We start from the raw sequence: 27,934 nt of genomic DNA, 5'->3' as shown, positions 1-27,934 counted from the left end.
TCATATTACAATGAACATGTTTCTTTCCAACAGAAAAATAGCTAAGAAAATCAATTATGTGCAATTTAAACAAATAACTAATAAAGTGTGCATTACAAAGGTGTATTAGATATCCATTTAGAAAACATGAGAAAACCTTTAACCTTTAAACATTCATTTGTAATGCAGGTTAAAGGTCTTCTCACGTTATCACCTAAAAATTAATTTGTTTATCAAGCTTGTCCCAACTACAAAATCATTACTTGCATTACATATTTGCATGGCTTCCTTAGTACACAATGTTCAAATATTGCAATTTTTTATATAAAATGAAATCATTAACAAATGAACATAGCCATCTTAAGCGTGGATTACAAAGGTGTATTAGATATCCATTTAGAAAACATGAGAAAACCTTGCTCAGGAGTGTATTCAGGTCCTGTATGTCCCGAGCCCTGTAATTAATAAAATAAAAAACAATTTAACAAACTTGTGTACTCTACTCAAAGATATTTAAACATTTCGATAAATGGAATGTTTTCCTTAAAAGAACAAAAAAGTATTTGTGTTTTAGTTAGTAATATCTTACCTTTATTGTTGCAAATGTCATTTGATTAGAATAAGTCCTCGTGTATCTGCATGAAATACATTTTTTTAATTTAAATTAGAATACAAATTGTGTTATGATGTTTTTGGTAGGAAATCAAACAAAATGGAAGAATACAGTTCAAGATTTAAGAGTCAATACACTAATTAATCTTCGAAGTTGTAAGCCTAAATCAAATAGGCTCTAATTTTTTTTAATTGACTAATACACTTAAAAAAAATATTTTTCAATTAAAATATTATTAATTTTTATCAACGTCCCTCCACATTGATCTTGTTCTAATAAATCTAATTACTAGGTGTTTTACTTGTTACTTGTAATGTAAGTAAGTATACATACTAGTATATATACATGTAAGGTGTTACTTAACATGTAAGTAATTAAACATATATTTCAAAACTACAATCTCTTCTTTCTTTTACTTGAATATCCTCTAATTCATTCTCAACAAAGTGCACTATCACTAACAAATTGGTATCTAGAGCCTTTAGATTCGTTTTTCTTGAATCATTCATGATTTACACGTCGGTGGTCGTGTTTCCAGGGATTGTGAGTGGCATTTGCTGCAAAGATGAATGGTAGCAATGGTATTCCCAACTCTCTTCCAATTCTAGATGGCAAAAATTGGAACGGGTGGCATAAGCCGATGAAGTCCTTAGTTTGTTTTCGATAAACCCTTGAAGTGGTTACAAATGGTTTCCTTGATCCCTCTTTCAATGCAACTGAGGCTCAGAGGACATTTTATAAGGATTTGAAGAAGAAAAATCGAAAGGTTGCGTTCTGTATTCAATATGCAGTGGACAGTGCAAATTTTGATCGTATTTCTCATGCTGAATCTGCAAAGGAAGCGTGGGATATCCTTGTCAAATATTATGAAAGTAGTGAGAAAGTGAAAGGTGTAAAATTGATAGCATTGAGAAGCAAATACGAGTTACTGTTAGACGCTGGCCTATAGATCTAGAGGGGGGGGGGGGGTGAATAGATCTCACTAAGTTTTTACAAATTTTTCTACAGACTCGAGCGAAAGCGGTTCTGAATCGACTTGCGTCTATTCTGGACCGCTATTGCAAAGGTCGTATGTGTTTCAAAACCAAAGAGTAAGTGGAATTGATGGTGAAGTAATATGATAGCTAACCAATACGTTTAACAACTGAAATCCAATTAACTTCTAGATTGACAACTTTGATTTGCAATGCAGTAAGATTGGATTAAGCAAAAACACAAACACTTGGTGATAGATTCAAATTGATAGTGATTCAAGTTGTGGTGAATTGTGATGTTTGTGCAGAACTTTAATTCACAATTTTAACACTTGAATCGTTGATCAATTTTGCACTTATAACCAATTATGAACAGAAAGTAAAAGAGAAAGTAAAAGCGACAAGAACACGATATTTGTTTAGGCAGTTCGTCGATCGTCCTCGCTACGACTACGTCTGCCCCCAATTCCAAATTGAAATTGGATAATCTTTCATTAATGTTGAAAGTAGTATATACAAAGAAGATAACAAAGCGATAAACGATAAACCAATTATGTCGATCCTTTGAATCTTCTTCCCCCTTAATCTTGAGCCAGATCAAGGTTATCCAAGAGCTTCACTTTGATTCCCTTCTGCAGTGTCTTGATTCCTTGAACTCCCCGTTCCTCAATCGTTACACTCAGCCGAATCCTCAATGAACGCCTCTTGATAAAAACCCCCAAGAACCACCCGTCGTGGAGGACAAAACCCGCAGATTTTATTCACCAACAAACCCCACAAACCTTCACCCACTAGGAATCTTCAATTCCGTTCCATGGACGTTATCGAACTCATCACTAACCCGCAACGCAAGAATGATTATGTGTAATTGTGTTGGAGATGATGAAGAACGAAGATGAGAAGCGTTTGTGTATCTTTCAGTCGTTGGTGTTGCTTGAATAATTACCCTTGTACAATATATATGATTTCATAACAGTTAGAATCAAGAAAAACTGATTTTTGAACTTTCTTGATCAGTTAGGTCGACCACTTGTAGTGCTTAGGTCGACCTAACAGAGCTTGCAGAATTTTGCTCCCAGTTAGGTCGACCTGTTGAAGGAGTAGGTCGACCAGAATCCTCTTCTGATGCATTCTGGGGACATTTTCACAGATTAGGTCGACCTAGTTGCCATGTAGGTCGACCTAGCAGACTGATATGAAGATTTCTTCATTTTGAGTCGACCTAAATGGTCTGTGAGTCGACCTAGCAGAGGTATATGGATTTTCCTTCATTTTAGGTCGACCTAGATTGACAGTAGGTCGACCTAACTGCTGATTTTCTGCATTTTTCATGTCCAGCTTGTGTTGAGTCGACTTATATGCATAGTGGATCACCTTGTGCTTTCATGAGTGATCAAATGCTTTGCTTTTCTGATTCCTCCTTGTTGTTTGAATGCTCATTTGAGTTTGCCATAAATCAAAAACCTCTTTGAGTGTAATCTTGTATTCACATACTCCCCCTTTTTGATGATGGCAAACCAATAGTCAAAAGCTGACAAGGACTCAACAGAGCTCCCCCGTACATCCAGCATCTATCTCTCAACAGGGCAATCTCTCACCAAGGCTCCCCCGTACACTCAGCATCTATTGTATCTATCTCCCCCTTTGACAACATCAAAAAGAGAAACACAGAGAGCAGAGTAGGAGAGAAACAAGAAAAATAAAGAACACCGGTAGTCATAGAGATAGATAACATGTAAATGGTGAAATCATAAGAGCTAATCATGTTTTAAAGCAAGCTAACAACATACATAGTAGTTCAAGAGAATTATAAAAGAGAACATAGAGTGCTACATCATATAATGTTTTTAACAACAAAACAAACAAAAAAGGACTTAATGGCATGAAATGCAATGAAATGATGATATGATAAACGATATGTCCTAACGCCTGCCCCTTCTTCCTCTTCCTCTTTGAAATGTATGAGGTCGATCTTCTTCAACCTGTTCCAACAAATCCAGCACAGACATGTTAAGAGTGTTGAAGCTTTGGCTGATGTTAGCATGACGATGCAATGCCGTTTCCTCAAACTGATTCTGCCTCAATATGGAGTTGGATGCAAACGTCTCAAAATCGTTCCTTTGTTCCTGAACCAAGCCGTACAGAGATTGGTATTGCCGTTGTTGTTCCTCATATCTATCTTGTTGAAGCTGCTGCATTGTTTGAAATTGAAGCTGTTGAGTTTCAAAGTTCTGCTTTTGTTGAAGTTGCATAGCTTCAAGCATAGATATTATGTTAGATTGATCAGGAGGAGGTGGAGCAGTGTATCCCCAAGGAACTTCTTCCTGTTGAGACGGAACATATTGCCAATTTGGATCTGTGTCATGAGCTATGTCTTCCATGGTTTGATCCTCCTCATTTGCTATTTCTTAATCGTTTCCTTCTTCCTCATTTCCTACATTGTTTCCAAACTCCGTAGGATCATCATAGTTGTAGATAACTTTCCCTGTTCCTTTTTGAATGAGATAATATGTTTTCCTCACAGGATTCCAATGATATCCCATAAGAGTCAAGGTGGTTTGTGAGAATTCCTGGGATTGATGTACGCGAGTGTAGTGTAAGTGATCAAGTCGCATACCAAAGTGATTGACAATTGTTTGAATGATTGAACCATAACATAGGGCTGTAGTTTTCTGTTTGACCTCATGAAACTTAGCAGCAAGGAAGTGAGGCCAGTGTAAACGCGTTCTGTTTTGCAGCAGATACATGAGCACCACTTCATTTCTTTCAATTCTCGAATATCCTCCAGCCCTTGGTCGAATGATTCTTGAGATTACCCAGTTCAAGAGCCTAGGATCTCGCTTTAAATGACCAGCTGTTATTGTTTCATTTGATCTGTCAAATACGGAAGGATCTTTGAGGATTGACTTCATGTAGGCCTCATGATCATAGTTTCCCGGTACATCCCCGTCTACCATACGGAGTTCATCACCAACGATTGTCAGACCAAAGATACTAATCCAGACCCGTTTGTCAACAACATGCGATCTAGATCCCATTTTGAAACGGAAGTTACAACCGTCTCCTTTCGTAAATCCTGCATAGAAAGCCCTAACGGTATTTTCACAGTACGGGGTATCACATTGCAATAAGGGATGAATATTTTGATGTTCAATTAACGCAGCGACATCAGGGATATGCATGTTTTCGACAAGATTTGGATCATAAGTGTATTGCTTAACAATTTTCCTTTGCATCTGCCACTTCTCAAAGTTTTCTCTACAATCAGGATGAACAAGAGCACTTACCGGTTGAGATGATGAACTGGAAGCAATTTCCTTTCCTTTTCTTGATTTTGGAGGCATGGTTGGAGATGCTTTGAGTGAGAGAGGGAGGATTTTTGATAGTTTTGAGTTTGAGGAATTAGGGTTAGCCGTACCAAAAGAGATGAGAATGAGAGGGAATGCAAGAATGGAGTGTTTTGAATGAATGTTATTGGGTCGGGTCGACCTAACAGACCCAAATAAAAAAAAAATTTACGCAGTAGGTCGACCTAAAGTGAAGCTGGGTCGACCTAACAGAAGTAGTAACAACAAATGACCAAATTAGGTCGACCTAAATTGTGAGTAGGTCGACGCAACTGGACCTTTTTGGTTTTTCTAAAAAAGCTTCTTATGTAGGTCGACTCAAATACAGGGTAGGTCGACCTAAGTTTCTTTCAATGATGAAAATGCCTTAGAAATGTTTCTATATGATGTATTTTTGTTTTGACATTTGCTTGAATGCACAACCATTGTATGTTATGAATGAACTGATGAACAAATATACATAAGTATTTGAGAAGAGTAGATAAGAGCACATGATGTCACTATAAGCATGTTAATTGATAGCATATTATAGCATCAATAAAATTTTTGGAAGTGAACAATAAACATGTTACCGCTTTCTCAATATGTAGGTGTTTTGTCATCATTGTGTGGAGTCTTCTTGTCAGTGTGCCATACTCCTAGATTTGATAATGAATTGATTTGATGGAATGTTTCACAGGTTGACTTTTGCGAAAAACTTGTCTAGTATCGATTCTTCAAACTGTCTTCATAGATGACATATCAAAATTGGTATGTCTACCTATGTGTGTCTTGAGCACCAGCTGTCAAGGAACTACCACCGTTCGGCGATGTCAAGACACTTTTCCTGCGAGATTAAATTAGAGTAGAAGGTCCCCAATCTTCATTGGGTCCTGGATGGTGAGTACACAATTTGTTGCACTTAGGCAACCATTGAAATACTCCTTTAGGAACTAAAATTCTCCTAAATTTGCATTTTTCAATGGTATGTCCCTTTTTGCAACAATAATGACAGGTAATATGATGAGAATATGGAGTTTTGCTAGTTGATACTTTTGGTACAAAAGTGTATTTACTATATAAAGGAGTATACGATCTTTTGAACTTGTTTGGATCAACCGCAAAAGTCACTTTTGGTTGTAGAGCCTTGTCTAACTTGGCTTTTAGATCTCTCACTTCTTTTTGCCAAATGTGACATGTCTCACAGCCAAACCATGATGTAGGATCTAATTCAACTTTGTCCTTTTGAATGTCTAGCATAGATTGTTTTAAAGCTTCCATATCCCTTTCGGTTTTCTCAACTTTTGATTCAAGATATGAAAATATTTTCTTATTTGAGGCCAAAAGTTTGAAAGCTTTAATTGCATCTCTATGTAATTCTTCAAAAGCAAGTTTTAGTTGAGAATGAGATACCTTATCTACGAGTTCAGGTTTAAGATGACTTACAGCTTTCTTTTTCTTGTTTTGATGAGCCATGAAACATAGGTTTGCTGATTCTTCTTCATCGCTTGACGAGCTTTCACTAGATGAATCACTTTCCCATGCTATGTAAGCTCTTTTAGATTTGTTATGACCTTTGCTTTGGTTCTTCTCCTTTTCTTTCTTAAGGTATGGACAATCCGGTTTGTAGTGACCGGCTTTCCCACAATTGAAGCAAAGACCTTTGATCTTTCCTTTGTTGTCGTCATCTTGTTTGAACATGTTTGATTGCTTTCTATAGTTGATCAATCCTTTGTCGGAATGTTTTGCTCCATTTTTCTTTAGATATTTGTTGTATCTTCGCACAAACAGTCCCATTTCCTCATCATCGGAGTCTTCGTCATCACTTGTGTCACTATCCTTTGGCTCTCGTTTTGAGGTCTTGGAGCTCGAAGCTTTTAGAGCTATTGACTTCTTCTCTACCTCTTTTTCCATGTTCTTTTCTTTCTTTGTCCTCTTCTCATGCATGTCAAGGCATTTAAGATGCTGTTCATGTTCCTCTAGTTTACCAAAGAGAGTGGTAATGTCTAAAGTGTTGAGATCATTTGCTTCCTTAATTGCTGTAACTTTGGGCTGCCATTCCCTGTTCAAACACCTTAAGATTTTGTTAGTAGCAACTGCATTGGAAACAGGTCTATCAAGAGAATTTAATCGATTTTTCAGGTGAACGAATCTTTTCTGCATGCTTTCGATGGTTTCACCATCTTCCATGTGGAAAAGTTCGAACTCTTGAGTTAACGTATTGATCCTAGCTAGTTTGACATCATCCGTTCCCTCGTGGGCAACTTGCAATGTGTCCCACATAGCTTTAGCTGATCTACAATGGGAAACGCGATAGTATTCATCAACTCCTAGAGCTGAGATTAGAATGTTTCTCGCTTTCCAATCGTATGCATATTTCTTTTCATCTTCAGCATTCCAAGTATCTTCTGGTTTTGGAACAACTGCACCAGCTGCATTTGTCATAGTGATCTGAAATGGACCATTGACAATAGCTGTCCAAATGTTCCTATCAATTGCATTGATATGGACACACATACAATCCTTCCAATAGCCGTAGTTTTCTCCGTTGAAAACTGGAGCTCTATTATGAGCCCCTTTAGGTCCAGAAGCCATCTTTCCAATAAGTGTTTCACGTAGCACGGAATAAACCAGAGCTCTTGATGCCACTTGTTAGACGCTGGCCTATAGATCTAGAGGGGGGGTGAATAGATCTCACTAAGTTTTTACAAATTTTTCTACAGACTCGAGCGAAAGCGGTTCTGAATCGACTTGCGTCTATTCTGGACCGCTATTGCAAAGGTCGTATGTGTTTCAAAACCAAAGAGTAAGTGGAATTGATGGTGAAGTAATATGATAGCTAACCAATACGTTTAACAACTGAAATCCAATTAACTTCTAGATTGACAACTTTGATTTGCAATGCAGTAAGATTGGATTAAGCAAAAACACAAACACTTGGTGATAGATTCAAATTGATAGTGATTCAAGTTGTGGTGAATTGTGATGTTTGTGCAGAACTTTAATTCACAATTTTAACACTTGAATCGTTGATCAATTTTGCACTTATAACCAATTATGAACAGAAAGTAAAAGAGAAAGTAAAAGCGACAAGAACACGATATTTGTTTAGGCAGTTCGTCGATCGTCCTCGCTACGACTACGTCTGCCCCCAATTCCAAATTGAAATTGGGTAATCTTTCATTAATGTTGAAAGTAGTATATACAAAGAAGATAACAAAGCGATAAACGATAAACCAATTATGTCGATCCTTTGAATCTTCTTCCCCCTTAATCTTGAGCCAGATCAAGGTTATCCAAGAGCTTCACTTTGATTCCCTTCTGCAGTGTCTTGATTCCTTGAACTCCCCGTTCCTCAATCGTTACACTCAGCCGAATCCTCAATGAACGCCTCTTGATAAAAACCCCCAAGAACCACCCGTCGTGGAGGACAAAACCCGCAGATTTTATTCACCAACAAACCCCACAAACCTTCACCCACTAGGAATCTTCAATTCCGTTCCATGGACGTTATCGAACTCATCACTAACCCGCAACGCAAGAATGATTATGTGTAATTGTGTTGGAGATGATGAAGAACGAAGATGAGAAGCGTTTGTGTATCTTTCAGTCGTTGGTGTTGCTTGAATAATTACCCTTGTACAATATATATGATTTCATAACAGTTAGAATCAAGAAAAACTGATTTTTGAACTTTCTTGATCAGTTAGGTCGACCACTTGTAGTGCTTAGGTCGACCTAACAGAGCTTGCAGAATTTTGCTCCCAGTTAGGTCGACCTGTTGAAGGAGTAGGTCGACCAGAATCCTCTTCTGATGCATTCTGGGGACATTTTCACAGATTAGGTCGACCTAGTTGCCATGTAGGTCGACCTAGCAGACTGATATGAAGATTTCTTCATTTTGAGTCGACCTAAATGGTCTGTGAGTCGACCTAGCAGAGGTATATGGATTTTCCTTCATTTTAGGTCGACCTAGATTGACAGTAGGTCGACCTAACTGCTGATTTTCTGCATTTTTCATGTCCAGCTTGTGTTGAGTCGACTTATATGCATAGTGGATCACCTTGTGCTTTCATGAGTGATCAAATGCTTTGCTTTTCTGATTCCTCCTTGTTGTTTGAATGCTCATTTGAGTTTGCCATAAATCAAAAACCTCTTTGAGTGTAATCTTGTATTCACATACTCCCCCTTTTTGATGATGGCAAACCAATAGTCAAAAGCTGACAAGGACTCAACAGAGCTCCCCCGTACATCCAGCATCTATCTCTCAACAGGGCAATCTCTCACCAAGGCTCCCCCGTACACTCAGCATCTATTGTATCTATCTCCCCCTTTGACAACATCAAAAAGAGAAACACAGAGAGCAGAGTAGGAGAGAAACAAGAAAAATAAAGAACACCGGTAGTCATAGAGATAGATAACATGTAAATGGTGAAATCATAAGAGCTAATCATGTTTTAAAGCAAGCTAACAACATACATAGTAGTTCAAGAGAATTATAAAAGAGAACATAGAGTGCTACATCATATAATGTTTTTAACAACAAAACAAACAAAAAAGGACTTAATGGCATGAAATGCAATGAAATGATGATATGATAAACGATATGTCCTAACGCCTGCCCCTTCTTCCTCTTCCTCTTTGAAATGTATGAGGTCGATCTTCTTCAACCTGTTCCAACAAATCCAGCACAGACATGTTAAGAGTGTTGAAGCTTTGGCTGATGTTAGCATGACGATGCAATGCCGTTTCCTCAAACTGATTCTGCCTCAATATGGAGTTGGATGCAAACGTCTCAAAATCGTTCCTTTGTTCCTGAACCAAGCCGTACAGAGATTGGTATTGCCGTTGTTGTTCCTCATATCTATCTTGTTGAAGCTGCTGCATTGTTTGAAATTGAAGCTGTTGAGTTTCAAAGTTCTGCTTTTGTTGAAGTTGCATAGCTTCAAGCATAGATATTATGTTAGATTGATCAGGAGGAGGTGGAGCAGTGTATCCCCAAGGAACTTCTTCCTGTTGAGACGGAACATATTGCCAATTTGGATCTGTGTCATGAGCTATGTCTTCCATGGTTTGATCCTCCTCATTTGCTATTTCTTAATCGTTTCCTTCTTCCTCATTTCCTACATTGTTTCCAAACTCCGTAGGATCATCATAGTTGTAGATAACTTTCCCTGTTCCTTTTTGAATGAGATAATATGTTTTCCTCACAGGATTCCAATGATATCCCATAAGAGTCAAGGTGGTTTGTGAGAATTCCTGGGATTGATGTACGCGAGTGTAGTGTAAGTGATCAAGTCGCATACCAAAGTGATTGACAATTGTTTGAATGATTGAACCATAACATAGGGCTGTAGTTTTCTGTTTGACCTCATGAAACTTAGCAGCAAGGAAGTGAGGCCAGTGTAAACGCGTTCTGTTTTGCAGCAGATACATGAGCACCACTTCATTTCTTTCAATTCTCGAATATCCTCCAGCCCTTGGTCGAATGATTCTTGAGATTACCCAGTTCAAGAGCCTAGGATCTCGCTTTAAATGACCAGCTGTTATTGTTTCATTTGATCTGTCAAATACGGAAGGATCTTTGAGGATTGACTTCATGTAGGCCTCATGATCATAGTTTCCCGGTACATCCCCGTCTACCATACGGAGTTCATCACCAACGATTGTCAGACCAAAGATACTAATCCAGACCCGTTTGTCAACAACATGCGATCTAGATCCCATTTTGAAACGGAAGTTACAACCGTCTCCTTTCGTAAATCCTGCATAGAAAGCCCTAACGGTATTTTCACAGTACGGGGTATCACATTGCAATAAGGGATGAATATTTTGATGTTCAATTAACGCAGCGACATCAGGGATATGCATGTTTTCGACAAGATTTGGATCATAAGTGTATTGCTTAACAATTTTCCTTTGCATCTGCCACTTCTCAAAGTTTTCTCTACAATCAGGATGAACAAGAGCACTTACCGGTTGAGATGATGAACTGGAAGCAATTTCCTTTCCTTTTCTTGATTTTGGAGGCATGGTTGGAGATGCTTTGAGTGAGAGAGGGAGGATTTTTGATAGTTTTGAGTTTGAGGAATTAGGGTTAGCCGTACCAAAAGAGATGAGAATGAGAGGGAATGCAAGAATGGAGTGTTTTGAATGAATGTTATTGGGTCGGGTCGACCTAACAGACCCAAATAAAAAAAAAATTTACGCAGTAGGTCGACCTAAAGTGAAGCTGGGTCGACCTAACAGAAGTAGTAACAACAAATGACCAAATTAGGTCGACCTAAATTGTGAGTAGGTCGACGCAACTGGACCTTTTTGGTTTTTCTAAAAAAGCTTCTTATGTAGGTCGACTCAAATACAGGGTAGGTCGACCTAAGTTTCTTTCAATGATGAAAATGCCTTAGAAATGTTTCTATATGATGTATTTTTGTTTTGACATTTGCTTGAATGCACAACCATTGTATGTTATGAATGAACTGATGAACAAATATACATAAGTATTTGAGAAGAGTAGATAAGAGCACATGATGTCACTATAAGCATGTTAATTGATAGCATATTATAGCATCAATAAAATTTTTGGAAGTGAACAATAAACATGTTACCGCTTTCTCAATATGTAGGTGTTTTGTCATCATTGTGTGGAGTCTTCTTGTCAGTGTGCCATACTCCTAGATTTGATAATGAATTGATTTGATGGAATGTTTCACAGGTTGACTTTTGCGAAAAACTTGTCTAGTATCGATTCTTCAAACTGTCTTCATAGATGACATATCAAAATTGGTATGTCTACCTATGTGTGTCTTGAGCACCAGCTGTCAAGGAACTACCACCGTTCGGCGATGTCAAGACACTTTTCCTGCGAGATTAAATTAGAGTAGAAGGTCCCCAATCTTCATTGGGTCCTGGATGGTGAGTACACAATTTGTTGCACTTAGGCAACCATTGAAATACTCCTTTAGGAACTAAAATTCTCCTAAATTTGCATTTTTCAATGGTATGTCCCTTTTTGCAACAATAATGACAGGTAATATGATGAGAATATGGAGTTTTGCTAGTTGATACTTTTGGTACAAAAGTGTATTTACTATATAAAGGAGTATACGATCTTTTGAACTTGTTTGGATCAACCGCAAAAGTCACTTTTGGTTGTAGAGCCTTGTCTAACTTGGCTTTTAGATCTCTCACTTCTTTTTGCCAAATGTGACATGTCTCACAGCCAAACCATGATGTAGGATCTAATTCAACTTTGTCCTTTTGAATGTCTAGCATAGATTGTTTTAAAGCTTCCATATCCCTTTCGGTTTTCTCAACTTTTGATTCAAGATATGAAAATATTTTCTTATTTGAGGCCAAAAGTTTGAAAGCTTTAATTGCATCTCTATGTAATTCTTCAAAAGCAAGTTTTAGTTGAGAATGAGATACCTTATCTACGAGTTCAGGTTTAAGATGACTTACAGCTTTCTTTTTCTTGTTTTGATGAGCCATGAAACATAGGTTTGCTGATTCTTCTTCATCGCTTGACGAGCTTTCACTAGATGAATCACTTTCCCATGCTATGTAAGCTCTTTTAGATTTGTTATGACCTTTGCTTTGGTTCTTCTCCTTTTCTTTCTTAAGGTATGGACAATCCGGTTTGTAGTGATCGGCTTTCCCACAATTGAAGCAAAGACCTTTGATCTTTCCTTTGTTGTCGTCATCTTGTTTGAACATGTTTGATTGCTTTCTATAGTTGATCAATCCTTTGTCGGAATGTTTTGCTCCATTTTTCTTTAGATATTTGTTGTATCTTCGCACAAACAGTCCCATTTCCTCATCATCGGAGTCTTCGTCATCACTTGTGTCACTATCCTTTGGCTCTCGTTTTGAGGTCTTGGAGCTCGAAGCTTTTAGAGCTATTGACTTCTTCTCTACCTCTTTTTCCATGTTCTTTTCTTTCTTTGTCCTCTTCTCATGCATGTCAAGGCATTTAAGATGCTGTTCATGTTCCTCTAGTTTACCAAAGAGAGTGGTAATGTCTAAAGTGTTGAGATCATTTGCTTCCTTAATTGCTGTAACTTTGGGCTGCCATTCCCTGTTCAAACACCTTAAGATTTTGTTAGTAGCAACTGCATTGGAAACAGGTCTATCAAGAGAATTTAATCGATTTTTCAGGTGAACGAATCTTTTCTGCATGCTTTCGATGGTTTCACCATCTTCCATGTGGAAAAGTTCGAACTCTTGAGTTAACGTATTGATCCTAGCTAGTTTGACATCATCCGTTCCCTCGTGGGCAACTTGCAATGTGTCCCACATAGCTTTAGCTGATCTACAATGGGAAACGCGATAGTATTCATCAACTCCTAGAGCTGAGATTAGAATGTTTCTCGCTTTCCAATCGTATGCATATTTCTTTTCATCTTCAGCATTCCAAGTATCTTCTGGTTTTGGAACAACTGCACCAGCTGCATTTGTCATAGTGATCTGAAATGGACCATTGACAATAGCTGTCCAAATGTTCCTATCAATTGCATTGATATGGACACACATACAATCCTTCCAATAGCCGTAGTTTTCTCCGTTGAAAACTGGAGCTCTATTATGAGCCCCTTTAGGTCCAGAAGCCATCTTTCCAATAAGTGTTTCACGTAGCACGGAATAAACCAGAGCTCTTGATGCCACTTGTTAGACGCTGGCCTATAGATCTAGAGGGGGGGTGAATAGATCTCACTAAGTTTTTACAAATTTTTCTACAGACTCGAGCGAAAGCGGTTCTGAATCGACTTGCGTCTATTCTGGACCGCTATTGCAAAGGTCGTATGTGTTTCAAAACCAAAGAGTAAGTGGAATTGATGGTGAAGTAATATGATAGCTAACCAATACGTTTAACAACTGAAATCCAATTAACTTCTAGATTGACAACTTTGATTTGCAATGCAGTAAGATTGGATTAAGCAAAAACACAAACACTTGGTGATAGATTCAAATTGATAGTGATTCAAGTTGTGGTGAATTGTGATGTTTGTGCAGAACTTTAATTCACAATTTTAACACTTGAATCGTTGATCAATTTTGCACTTATAACCAATTATGAACAGAAAGTAAAAGAGAAAGTAAAAGCGACAAGAACACGATATTTGTTTAGGCAGTTCGTCGATCGTCCTCGCTACGACTACGTCTGCCCCCAATTCCAAATTGAAATTGGGTAATCTTTCATTAATGTTGAAAGTAGTATATACAAAGAAGATAACAAAGCGATAAACGATAAACCAATTATGTCGATCCTTTGAATCTTCTTCCCCCTTAATCTTGAGCCAGATCAAGGTTATCCAAGAGCTTCACTTTGATTCCCTTCTGCAGTGTCTTGATTCCTTGAACTCCCCGTTCCTCAATCGTTACACTCAGCCGAATCCTCAATGAACGCCTCTTGATAAAAACCCCCAAGAACCACCCGTCGTGGAGGACAAAACCCGCAGATTTTATTCACCAACAAACCCCACAAACCTTCACCCACTAGGAATCTTCAATTCCGTTCCATGGACGTTATCGAACTCATCACTAACCCGCAACGCAAGAATGATTATGTGTAATTGTGTTGGAGATGATGAAGAACGAAGATGAGAAGCGTTTGTGTATCTTTCAGTCGTTGGTGTTGCTTGAATAATTACCCTTGTACAATATATATGATTTCATAACAGTTAGAATCAAGAAAAACTGATTTTTGAACTTTCTTGATCAGTTAGGTCGACCACTTGTAGTGCTTAGGTCGACCTAACAGAGCTTGCAGAATTTTGCTCCCAGTTAGGTCGACCTGTTGAAGGAGTAGGTCGACCAGAATCCTCTTCTGATGCATTCTGGGGACATTTTCACAGATTAGGTCGACCTAGTTGCCATGTAGGTCGACCTAGCAGACTGATATGAAGATTTCTTCATTTTGAGTCGACCTAAATGGTCTGTGAGTCGACCTAGCAGAGGTATATGGATTTTCCTTCATTTTAGGTCGACCTAGATTGACAGTAGGTCGACCTAACTGCTGATTTTCTGCATTTTTCATGTCCAGCTTGTGTTGAGTCGACTTATATGCATAGTGGATCACCTTGTGCTTTCATGAGTGATCAAATGCTTTGCTTTTCTGATTCCTCCTTGTTGTTTGAATGCTCATTTGAGTTTGCCATAAATCAAAAACCTCTTTGAGTGTAATCTTGTATTCACAGTTACTACTTACTACAGATGGGAGAAGACGAGAAGACGAGAAGACGGAGAGCTATGTATTCAAGATGCAAAATCTTGTTCACCTCATGAAAGGATGTGGCAAAAATTTGATTGATAAGATGATAGTTGAGAAGTTAATGTGAATGTTGACCTCTCTCTGATCGTGTTACCGTGGCTATTCAAGAATCCAACAATCTTGACACACTGAAGTTGACAGTTTTTGTTGGTTCATTGAAGGCTCATGAATTAAGGATAATCAAGAGAAAGGATGTTCGAGACTCGATACATGGATTGCAAGCCCAAACAAGAAACAAGCATGGAGGTTCCAACAAGTTTAAGGGGAAAGGAGACAATACTTAGGTAAAAAGGATTTATTAGTTGCATTTTTAAAAGAAAAAGGTTGATTATATGGCTTGTGAATCCTCAAAAGAGGAGCCTCACATCACAAAGACAAACTAGAAAAGAAAAACGTGCAATGCTATATCTAAGAAAAATGGGGACACGTGGCCAAGAACTTCCGATACAAGAATGGCAAGGGAGCTACAAAGGAAAAGCATGATGAAGGAGCAAATGTTTCACAAGAAGATTCAGATGACTCTGACACCATGGTGCTTATGGCTGTAGTCTCAGATGAACATGTGGATTCCAAAACCTGGTTTTTGGATACATGTTGCTCAAACCACATGACTGGTCATGGAACTTGGCTACCATACTTTAATGACACTAAGAAAATAAAGACTTGGCTTTCTCATGGTAGCTTATTATAAGCAAAAGGAGAAGGCATCATGGTTATTCGAAGAAGCAATGAAGCACAAGCCATAATCAAGGATGTGTTTTATGTGCCTAGGATGAAATACAACCTATTGAGTGTTGGATAAATGGCTGAAAAAGGCTTCTCAGTGGACATGAAGAATGGAGATTTTGAGTTGTTTGATTTTTACAATAGGTTGGTATTGAAATCTCCCCTATCCAAAAATTAAACATTTAAGACCATTATCAATTCAATTGAGGTTCAATGTGTGAATGAAATTGTAGAGCACAAGAAGAGTTGGCTATGACACTTAAGGTTTGGCCATTTAATCATTAGGCCACTCAATCAACTCATTACTCATGACATGGTAATTGGTATACCAAGTCTTGTCATGCCTAACAAAATTTGTGAGGGTTGCTAGGTAGGGAAGCAATCTAGAAAGTTATCATATCTCATATGCCAATGGGGTCATCTTGAATACTATAATTTAGATGTATGTGGTCCTTTTGAGAATATTACTATTGGAAGCAACAAATAATTTGTATCATTTGTTGTGGATAACAGTAGAAAAATAGGGGTCTACATGATTAGACATAAATATGAAGTGTAATCTTTAAAAGATTTAAAATAATGGTTGAAACTCAAAGTGAAAAGATGATTAAGGTTCTAAGAACAAATGGATGTGGTGAATATACATCCAAGCTGTTTAAGGAATTTCATGTAGAACATTTAGTTAATCATAAAGAAACTATTCCCTACACCCCTTAACACAATGGAACAGCTGGGAGAAGTAATAGAAGTATATTAGGTATGTCCAAATGTATTTTGAAACAAAAGAACTTACCAAACTCTCTATAGGGTGAAGGAGTCACCGGTGCTGCTTATGTGTTAAATAGATGCCCTACCAAAATACTAAAGAACAAGGTCCCTGATGAAGTGTGGAGTGGCAAGAAACCATCTGCGAGTCATCTATAAGTTTTTGGTTCCATTTGTTACAGACATGTTCTTGATGCTAGGAGAAGAAAACTTTATGACAAAAGTGAACGTATAATTCTGGTAGGTTATCACAAGACTGGAGCTTACATGTTATTCAATCCATTCACTGGCAATATTCTAGTGAGCATTTTAATTGTGGTTGATGAGTAATATATTTTATGAAGATAGTAGTGAGCAAAATGAGACTCTAGTTGATGAACATTATTTTATTGAAACTCCAATTATGGAAGCAGAAGATCTCGAGCATGGAAATGAAGTAATCCAACAGGATGTAGCAACCACATCACAAAGGCCTCAAAGAACCATGATTACTCCAGCAAGAATTTACGACTGTGAAGTGGTTGGTGATGATGAAGTCACAATAGATGGAGACTTGGTTCATTTTTCTTTGCTTACTGGTGTTGAGCCCATCAACTACAATGAGTTGAAGAACAAATAATGGAAAGAAACCATGATTGAAGAACTGTAATCCATAGAAAGAAACAATACATGGGAAATAGTCAAGTTGCCAGCAAACACCAAAGCTATTGAGGTAAACTAGGTATAGAGTTCCAAAGGACCAAAAATGGTATGGTTCTACATTAAAGGAAGTATTTAACAAATCCTCAAGAGATTCATAATGCTTGATTCATATCCCGCATATTCACCTATTGAACCAAATTTGAAACTTGAAAAGCATGAAGATAAGGACAACGTTGTTGTCACTCTATTCAAGAAAGTTATAAGATTCTTGTGGTATGTGTGCAATATCATACTTAATATAGGCTTCTTAGTGGGACTAGTAAGAATGTACATGGATGAATGTAGAGTGTCACACATGAAGGCTACAAAGAGAATCCTAAGATATCGTAAAGGATCACTCAATTGTGGAATCATGTTTCCACAATCATGTGAAGGCAAAGAGGCCCTGATCAATTGCTATTGTGATGCTGATTAGTATAGAGACAATAAGGATAGAAGAAGCACAATTGAATATTTCTTTCAGGTGTTGGGTGCTCTAATTTCATGGTGTTCAAGGAAGAAACGTGTGGTGGCATTGTCCTTACGCGAAACAGAATACATAGTAGGATCTTAGGCTGCTTGTCAAGCCATCTTGATCAAGTATATGCTTGATGAAGTGCAGGTCCATGTTAGGAGACAACTGGTGCTACAGATTGACAACAATTCAACTATTAATCTTGCAAGGAACCCAGTTCTACATGGCAGAATTAAACACATTGAAGCAAGGTGTCATTTCTTGAGGGAGAAGGTAAACCAAGGTGAACTTGAAGTAAGACATTGCTCAAGTGAATCACAAGTTGCAGACATTCTTACTAAGGGACTAAAAGTTGAATTTTTTTTAGCTTTAAGAAATTTTTTAGGTCTTGTACAAATTGACTGTTAAGATCGTGATCAGCATAATTAGATTATAAGGGGATGTTGTAATATAATCCAATTACTAAGGATTAGTTTGCGAGTTTGGAGGGGAAGGGAGGGGGAGGACTTTGAAAAATAGGAAGGATTGAGTGAGAAGAATAGAAAGATTTTGGGTAGGAGGGTTTTGGAGCGTTCGATTTTATTTGTAATACCAAAAACCCCCTAAAATGGGTAACTGAAAAATTGTATTGAATGAGGGTTTTGGATGACTTACATAAATTTTCCAAATATCTTTTAGGTTGTTATAGTATTCTGAAAATTAAAAATATAGTAATGATAATGACTTTTTTATCATTCTAAACAAAATCATTTTTTTTAAATGTCAAATATTTTCCTATATTTTTTTAAAATTTCGTTTACAATAGCCTTCCCCTCTCCTCTAAACTCGCAAACAAATCGTAAGTATTTAAGTTGTTGTTAGTATTGCAAGTAAATATACATACATTTCAATACTTAACATGTAAGAAATTAAACATAAATTTCAATACTACAATCTCTTATCCTTTTCACTTGCATATCCTCTCATTCTTTTCATCCAAATGCACTAGCACTAACAGATCTCACATCAATGTCATCCCATTGTAGACTATTTTGTTTAAAAAAACGTCTAACTTTCTAATAATTAGTCTTCCATTGTAGACTATTTTGTCTAAAAAATTAATGTCTTGTAAGCCTAACTTTCTAATAATTAGTCTTTGTACACTTTCCATTACCTACACATTTATCTCTAAAGTGTCAAGAAGTTAATAAACAAATTAATCTCTAATGAACAAAAATTGATGTTGAATTAAGGTGCAATTTAACATGTTACATTATAGCCCCAAACTAAATAAGGTAATAAATGGTCATTTTGAATAACATTTTACACATTTGAAAATATCTTTGGTTATTTTCAAAAATAAAGGTTATTTTGATGAATGTTAATAATTTAATTGATCAATTTGTAATTCCACTAAAAGATTGAGATTTACCCACCCATCATTAATTTGTAGATCATAAGAATATCACACACACACACACACACACACATATATATATATATATATATATATATATATATATATATATATATATATATATATATATATATATATATATATATATATATATATATATATATATATATATATATATATATATATATATATATATATATATATATATATATATATATATATATATATATATATATAACTAACTTTCTCTCGTTTCCATGTTTTCAAGTTTTAAAGCTAATTTTTCATTATGTCTCCAAGATCCCTAATATTTGTAAGTAATAATAAAAATTTGATGATATCATATTCATATTGAAGTTTAATGCTTACCCTGCTACTTGATCTTTAATTAACCATGACCTCCAATCATCTACAATGGAGTAGTTTAAACTTTTTATCCATGCTTGTGTAGATAAAAAAGGAACAACTAAATCATGATCCCCACTGCAAATAATACATCAAATTCCATAAGAAATTAGGAAGAAAAACGAATCTCACTATAATAAAGAGAAATATTTACTTAGCACAATAAAAAAAATTAATGAATGATGTTATTGACACATTCATACTTAATCAAAATCAACCATTGATTTTCCTATAAACTTATGAAGATTAATTACTTCATATGATTTAAAAGAAATATTCACTACATCACAAAGTTAAAATCTTCACCTATATATCAGAGAGCGAAATCCTTTTTTGCTTAGATTCACATGAAATTCAACACTGTTTGGGATATAAAACTCAAAATCATTCCGATAACAACGTTTCCATTTTTTTATAGTACCCTGCAAAACTCAAAATTATGTCCATTAATATGTTATTGATAACTTAAATCTAGAAATATTTCTATGTAATTTTAAGGATAATTAGATATAATGAGTTTATTAGTTTATCATGCCAAACCTCTCGAATGTGTAGTGCTTTGCGAACACGTTCTTCATTAGCCCATTTTTCGTTGAGATAAAATTTATAAATCTATAAAAACAATGAAAATGACCAAGATATAAAATTTGAAGCATTATGAATTTTTTTTTGAAATATATTTATATATAATTTATGAAACAAAAAATTACTTGACAATTTAAGTCAGGCACGGGCACTGTGAAATGATAACTAAGAGATTCTTTAAACTCTTGAGTTAAAGATCTCCTCCATAGATGTGGCTCATCTTCACAATAGCGATCTAAAATATGAGACATTTTAATTCCTACTAGACACTGCAGATAAAAATAATTGTTTAATAATATTTCAAACAAATTTAAATTAGACAAAGTTATAAAATTGAAAGTTAGATAGTTTTAAAGATTGATAAAAATGAAGAGAAAAAGCTACTTCAGAAATTAATATCATCTTTATAAGGGATATACATAAAATTGAGATAGTTTACTTGCCTTGTCAAAAGATTTGAGGTCTCTTAAACATAATGCATTTTTAGAATTGACATCAATGTACTCTCCTTTACAATTTTGTTGTAAGGACTGCGCCAACAATGAACCATAAACCACCGTTAAGCATAATACCAATCTTTCAATTGAAATTAAAAAAGTATCAGCCAAATATATTTAGAGGTCTTAATAACTTTAATAGTGCAGTCTTTTTTCATAAATAAATAAATTAAATTTTGTTAAATTTAAAAGTTGAACTCAAATCAAGTTTTGCTGCGGCCAACATATAGTTTATTTTTAATGAACTATATGTTGTTCGGCCATATAAACATATCATAATCGTAATCAATTTGAAAATTCAATGCAACTTTATTTAAAATGATTAGTAATAATACCTCATATAGTTCATTAGAAATGAGCCCCATTCCATGAGCATATGAGATTCGATCATTTTTTTCTTTACCTGTTGTTACAGGGTTTCCTAGCAGATATCCCTAAAAAATTTAACATTGGTTTAACTTTAATATCGCATATAACAAGTGTTAAAGTTAAAAATTAATGAAGGTGTTGAGTTTTAAAAATTTTCTCTCTTCATTATAATTTTCATTGGTAATTGAAGATAAAGATATATAGTGGGGAAAAACCTTGAGATTTATCAATGGTTGGAGAGCTTTTTCATTTCCTGTTAATAAAAAAAATTAGTGCAAATAATGTATCATATTTATAGTTAGGAGGGCTAACTAAAACAATTATGAAATTATTTCGATATCATCGTTATTGTAAAATATATATATATATATATATATATATATATATATATATATATATATATATATATATATATATATATATATATATATATATATATATATATATATATATATATATATTTCAATTAATTAGATGACAACTTCATATTAAAAATTGAGTCATTTAAAATTTCTAACCATTTGAAATTTCTTGAACAACGGCGGGAACAGGAATGCCAGCATATGAATCTCCTCCAATGTAGAATTCATTTAAAAGAAATTCAGGATGATCAATCAACCACTACAAATACGCAAATACAAATAAGTGTTACAAATGATATAGAAAGATCAAAATAATAAAATATATTTAGAGTGATACGCAAGAGGTGATTGTCCTAAAGTACCCATTAATCAAAGAAAAATATAAAAATATGATAAGAAGTATAATAATAATAATAATAATAATAATAATAATAATAATAATAATAATAATAATAATAATAATAATAATAATAATAATAATAATAATAATAATAATAATAATAATAATAATAATAATAATAATAATAATAATAATAATAATAATAATAATAATAATAACAACAACATGATGATTTATACATATATACTAACGGTTTTGAACCGTGATGTGTCAGTCTACATGCTAGTCAGCATAATGAAGATACCTTTCTAATAAATTGATGAACATGGTGAACCAACTTCCGATCGCTTCGAAGAGAAGTGACATTTTTTGCATATGAGAAACCAGTTCCAAATGGCAAATCAGCAAACATAATATTGGATAGCTGACCAAAAAACATTATCATTACTACTAGTAAATCACTTTCCAATAATGAAATTATCATAAAAAAACTCAAAAAAATGAATGTTTAGATTTCAGCACTCTCTGCACCTTTGTCCATGATTGTGGCCTCAAGATCAGACTAGGAATGCTCCCGTTGTACTCCTTTTTTTCAAATGCAATTGGACCTATTACTTTCAACATGGTCAATTCTAATGATAAGCTAAACCCAACACTAAAAAATAGCTAAAGTAAAAAATTGATGGGATATGGATCCTCTACAACTTTTTCTCTAGTGCCCATTGTTTAGCCATAATTCTAATCTTTAGATTATATTATATACCTACTTCTCTTCTAGGTCATTATTCTTTTATTTCTTAACAACTATTGGATTTAGAGTAGGATAGGAGCTGAAGGGAAAAAATAGGAGAGAATCCATTCTCAAATTGATCATAATATTTAACTTCAAGATTACAAAGTACGATCTCTTATTTAATTAGTTATGATGCAAAATCAAAAAATTTTAAGGTATAGTAAAGTCTATATAATTTTTTAAATATCCAATATACATGATTTTATAATTACATATATAATAAAAATTAGAAATAAACTTAAAATATAAAAAACACAACAATTCAAAAATAATGCAAAAAAAGTAAAATATATTTATTTTGTCTTGGATACAAATTTGAGTGAAGATAAATTCTAATTCTAGCTTAAAAAAATTTTAGCTTGCTAATAATTAGCATTAGAGTAATCTTAACCAAAAGTAAATATACTACATTTGAAAACACTACTACGAAAAATATTTTTTTTACCTCAGTTCAAACTAAGCTTACATTTCGGTTGGTGTGGACGAGGTAACGAAGGACGTAATAAAAATTTCTCACTTTTTCTATTGGTTCATTTTTCCACCGAGGTGAAATAACTAACTTTTTCTCTCGGTTGGTTTTCCACCAAAGTTAAATCAATATTACAAAATCATTCTCCAAGATGGATTGCAAGAATAGATAAATTTTTTGATCAAGGTTGGTTCATCTTCTCTTGTAAAATTAATTTCTTCAATACATGTTTGTAAAAAAAGGTTTGACGTTGTTAAGAAAGCATGAATTGTTGTTGTTGAGTCTTAATATTTCTAACAACAACAACAACAATAACAAAAACGTAACAACAAACATTATTAAGTTACATCAATAATTTTCTAACAATAACATCAAACAATTTTAACAAACATCCATTATAGAAAATAATTTTAGAAATTATGAGAGCAGTTACATTAAGAAACCAATTTTGAGACAATTTTCTGCTCCGCAATACATCTCAGAAAATTAATTCTACCTCATGAAATGCTTTTATTATCAATGTGTTTTCAAGACTCTGCACTCTCCTTTAAAAATAAGTCGTGGTATTTTTATTCTAATACATTGGTTGGTGTGAGTTTCATGCGGATCACTAATATTTCATGTGAATTAATGACACTACTACAAAATATATCTTTTATAACACCATATTACTATAGTCATTCTCTTAACCGTGGTAATAAATCAATTTTGGACTCTTTTTTTCCCTTTTATTTATTAAAAGATATTTCACCACGATCAATGCTAACAACCATGGTGAAATGTACCTAGAGTGTAAGAGTTCGAATCTCATCACCCACAATTTTCTAGTTTTCGTTACACAAAGGATTTGTCTTTATATTTCATCACAACTCGTATTATCAGCTGTGGTGTAATGTGCTAACGTTTCATCACGGTTCTTATTATCAACCATAGTGAAAGGTATTACATGTAAATATAAGCGGAGTTATCTCGCTTCAGTATATAACATTCGTCTCTCTCAAAATAAAACCCAACATCTCCCTCACTCGTCTCTCTCATATATACTAATCTCCATTAATATTTCGACAACCTTTCTTTACAAACATGCAAAATAGAAACACCAAACTCATGCAGCGAACTCGTCTTCTTCGAATGGTTATCTTTGTTGCATCAAAGCTTACGAAATGTGATCTAACTCCATCAAATCTTAGAAACTGATTACGTTACAGATTATTCTTCACATTATATAATATAGGTTCTTTCATGGTTCAATAGTTTATGGTTTCAAATCTGTTTAACTTAAGATGAGTGAATGTATAACCTAAGAAGTAAACTTTTATTGACATGTATAATATAACTTCTTTCATTTTTTTGTAGGATAATATGACCTAAGAAGTGAATTTAAGATGAGTATAATAGCTTCAGAAGTTAAATTAATATGAGTGAATGTATAACCTAAGAAGTTAATTATGTTGTTTATGTATCATAGTGTATGTTTCAATAGCTTCTTTCTTGCTATTTGTAGGATAGTATGACATATAACTCAAGATGAGTGAATTTTCTATTGGTTTATGGATTATGGTAGTGTATAGATTGTAGAAGTGGACTTTCTGCAACTATTATATTTACAATATCATGCTACTACATTTTAATTTGTAGGTAAGGGAAGGTGAACGAAAAAAATTAACTCAAGAAATTTCATACTGTGGGTGTGGTTCACAGATGGTAATTTGTGTTGCTATGAAGAAAAAATATAAGGAGGATGAAGCTAAAGTGAAATATGCAAATCTTGTGTGAAAGACCTAGAATGACATCCATTCAAATTTAACAAAAGTTTGCAGCTCTCTCTTTAGCTTCATCCTCCTTTCATTGTGGATGCCATTTTGAGACAGGTACGTTTTTGAGACATTTTGAGTTAATTTTTTTGTAAGCAACATTTTGAGTTAATATGTTATTATTGTTGTTGATAAAAGTTGTTTGTTGTTAGTAATAAAAGTTGTATGTTGTTTATAGTATGTTGTTGACGATTTTGTTATTGTTAATAAAAGTTGTTTGTTGTATATTGTATGTTATTTAAGGGTTGTTGTTGATGTATGTTATTGTTAAGGTCATAAAACATTCCACATAATTTATAACAAACTCAAGTGTATATATCACAACGGTCATAAAGCATAACTGCTGTTAAACGTTAAGCGTTAAGAACTTCAAGAATTTCACTACCTATTACAACAGTTACACCCCCTGCCTGTTACTCAAGTTTATGTATCACAACGGTCGTAAAGCACAACTGCTATTAATGCTAACTGTTTAATGTAACTATTGTATTACATTTACAACCCCTACCTCACCACAGTTGGCCAAGCGTGATGGTATCCCTTTTTCAATTATGGTGAAATGTCTTTTACGTAGTAGTGACAGTTGACAAGGTATTGACTATTGTTCGTTTATAATTGGATGACAAAAATTTGTTGGTTAAATAAACAAACTCACGTTTTCCCCGTCGGATTCCAACATAATAGAGGGAATATGTATTAAATAAATAAAAATAAAATAAAATGTGTTGAAATGACTTTGAGATTTGAAGGGAGGTTGATCAAAATCTTTCCATTCGATTACCGAATAAACCGAGATAGTAGGTCATAAACAAAAAATTAAAAAAAATACGTGGATCCACCACTCCCTTTCTTTACGTTAAAATGACTTTAATATTTGAATATTTTCATGTATATAATATCTCAATTCTTTCAAGCATATAATATCTCAATTCTTTCAAGCATGCACTTGTGATTTAAATGTTTTTTATTTATAACTATTGACAGTTGATTTATTTTAGTTTCTTGTTCTTATAATATTGTTTTATCATTATAAATTTAAATATGTCTATTTTCATGGTTAATAATTATAATTTCAAATTTTCTTTAAGTTTGTCCGGCTAAATTATTTTGAGTCCTGTATGTGAGGACTGTCGTTTCTGATGGGACTCGATAATCTAAGCAAGTAAAAGCTATGAAATGATGATGAAAAACTCCATTGATGGAGAAAGAAGATAAGCAGAGAAACAATATAATATAGAGAGAAAGAGAAGAGTTATTGCTTCATTTTTGTAAAAATTGTCACACAACAATTGATATGAAGTTAGCTATAACTGACTAACTAATTTAGTTAGGGCATAACAACAACTACTCATTCTTCCACGTCAGCTTCCGTGTGCTTTGTCACGCAATTATTGTATTGGCTTAATTATTATTATAAAATTATGTTTTGATTTATGTGTTTAATATTAATTTAGGTAACTTTGTCATGAGAGTGAAAGGTTACCTACCATGATTTCCTCACGAGAGTGAGAGATCTATTAAGGTTCGAACCGACACATTGAGAGCGTGGGGGTCAAACCATATAGTAAAAATTAGGCATTAATCTTAAACACAGTGAGAGCGCTTTAGGAATAATTAGAACTTGTTTAGTTTTCAAATCGCGTTTCTTGATTTAATTGGGCGAGCGAGAGCAAAATCCTACGGTTGAAGAGCGTGACTTTATTCAAGACCACGGGAGTATGAGGGTTAGTCTTTAAGCTAATATTTTCTACTAAATATGTTTTTGACATTATTATAAGCCAACGAGTTACAGAGTCCCTGAGGTACACGGAATACACATTCCGGTCTCTCTTTTCTTATATTTATCTAAATCTTTATTTTATTTCAGTTTTAGTTCTTAGCTTCCCCTTAATCAAATCATTCATTAGTCTTAGTTTTACAAAGCGACAATAGATTACAGTAGATTGACATTAGTCTCTGAAGATTCGACAATCTTTTATACTACTTCGATACACCCGCTCGCTTGCGTACGCATTATAATTTTAAAAATTAGCATTAAATATTTTCCTTTCGTTGATTGACACTCAATAGGACATCTATTTTCTATTTATTAAAAAACTAAATATTTAGATCTTACAATCCTTCCATTTCCTCTGTTCCTTTTCTATATTTCATAATTTATCTTCTTTGTTCCATTAATTTTAAATTTATAATGTAATATTTATTACATTTTCCATATAAAAGGAAATCCTTAGAGTCTTGCTTTGTGAAGGAGACCTTAGGATGAGGTCTAATTTGTCTTTGCATCTTCTTTTAAAAAAAAAATTATCTACAAACACATCTACTCTACTTGTAATGCAATTTTTTTGTTTATGTGGGGACAAAAATTTATTTTGAGTTAACTAATTTAATAAAATTAATTTTAATTAAAAATAAATTGAAGAGAATATTTTCTTAATAATAAGTGCTGAGTATAGTCTCTATCAAAACAGATTTGTTAGTAAAAGTATAATAACAAACTATATCAAGTCATCATAGCTTTAAAAACTGACTGAGTTAGTCACATGTTCTTGATATTAGATATCAAAATATAAACTCTAGAAAAAAATGAAAAATTTATGCTTTAAAAATTACCTATTTGATTGACAAGGCCAGAAAATGAAGAACAACCAGGGCCACCACTTAACCAAAGCATAAGAGGATCTTTTTGAGGATTATTCTCTGATTTAACAAAATAGTAGAACACTTGCATATCATCATCATCATCACTTTCTCCTAACCCTATGTACCTATCAAATTCAATAGAATATTTAAGAAAATAATATATATAAGAATAGAGAAAGTAAGGGTTAAGATTGATTACCCAGTTTCAAGTTCAAATGGAAGTGGTCCTTCAAAACCAGGAAGGTATTCAACCTTTGAGCTAGAAGAAGAAGCTTCAATGTGAGTTGCCATGAAAAGCACACCAAGAGCAAATAGAATCTGAAAACTATGACATGAAAGAATCAACAGGTTCATCTTTACAAGCTTCAATTATTTTCTAACTGCACAGATGGTGAGAATATGGTAACTATGATTTATGTTTGTTGCAGCAACTGTTTGTTGGATTGAGATTG

The 27,934-nt window shown here is 34.3% G+C and overlaps 1 protein-coding gene across 3 annotated transcripts; it reads right to left on the bottom strand.

The window, feature by feature from the left end:
- Positions 1-54: 54 nt before the first annotated feature.
- On the bottom strand, positions 55-27,934 carry LOC131601431 (serine carboxypeptidase-like 11). 3 transcript variants are annotated; one of them, XM_058873239.1, is made up of 14 exons: positions 27,682-27,928; positions 27,453-27,607; positions 22,295-22,371; positions 22,068-22,187; positions 21,580-21,682; positions 21,277-21,314; positions 21,028-21,126; positions 20,639-20,725; positions 20,321-20,464; positions 20,151-20,222; positions 19,917-20,032; positions 19,575-19,688; positions 569-614; positions 55-434 (listed from the first exon to the last, which is right to left on the bottom strand). In XM_058873239.1, exons 1-14 carry the CDS (start codon positions 27,834-27,836, stop codon positions 351-353), a joined length of 1,410 nt encoding a protein of 469 aa, XP_058729222.1. In that variant the 5' UTR covers positions 27,837-27,928; the 3' UTR covers positions 55-350. The 3 variants fall into 3 exon arrangements, 2 of the variants coding, with proteins under 2 accessions (XP_058729222.1, XP_058729221.1); XM_058873238.1 differs by lacking the exons at positions 55-434; positions 569-614 and adding an exon at positions 750-1,422 and having other exon boundaries at positions 27,682-27,934; XR_009283659.1 differs by lacking the exons at positions 19,575-19,688; positions 19,917-20,032; positions 20,151-20,222; ... (7 more) ...; positions 27,453-27,607; positions 27,682-27,928 and adding an exon at positions 5,486-19,277 and having other exon boundaries at positions 280-434.

This window comes from Vicia villosa, linkage group LG5, assembly GCF_029867415.1.
Source record: "Vicia villosa cultivar HV-30 ecotype Madison, WI linkage group LG5, Vvil1.0, whole genome shotgun sequence".
Classification (NCBI taxonomy): Eukaryota; Viridiplantae; Streptophyta; class Magnoliopsida; order Fabales; family Fabaceae; genus Vicia; species Vicia villosa.
This window is presented reverse-complemented; position numbering and strand designations above follow the sequence as displayed.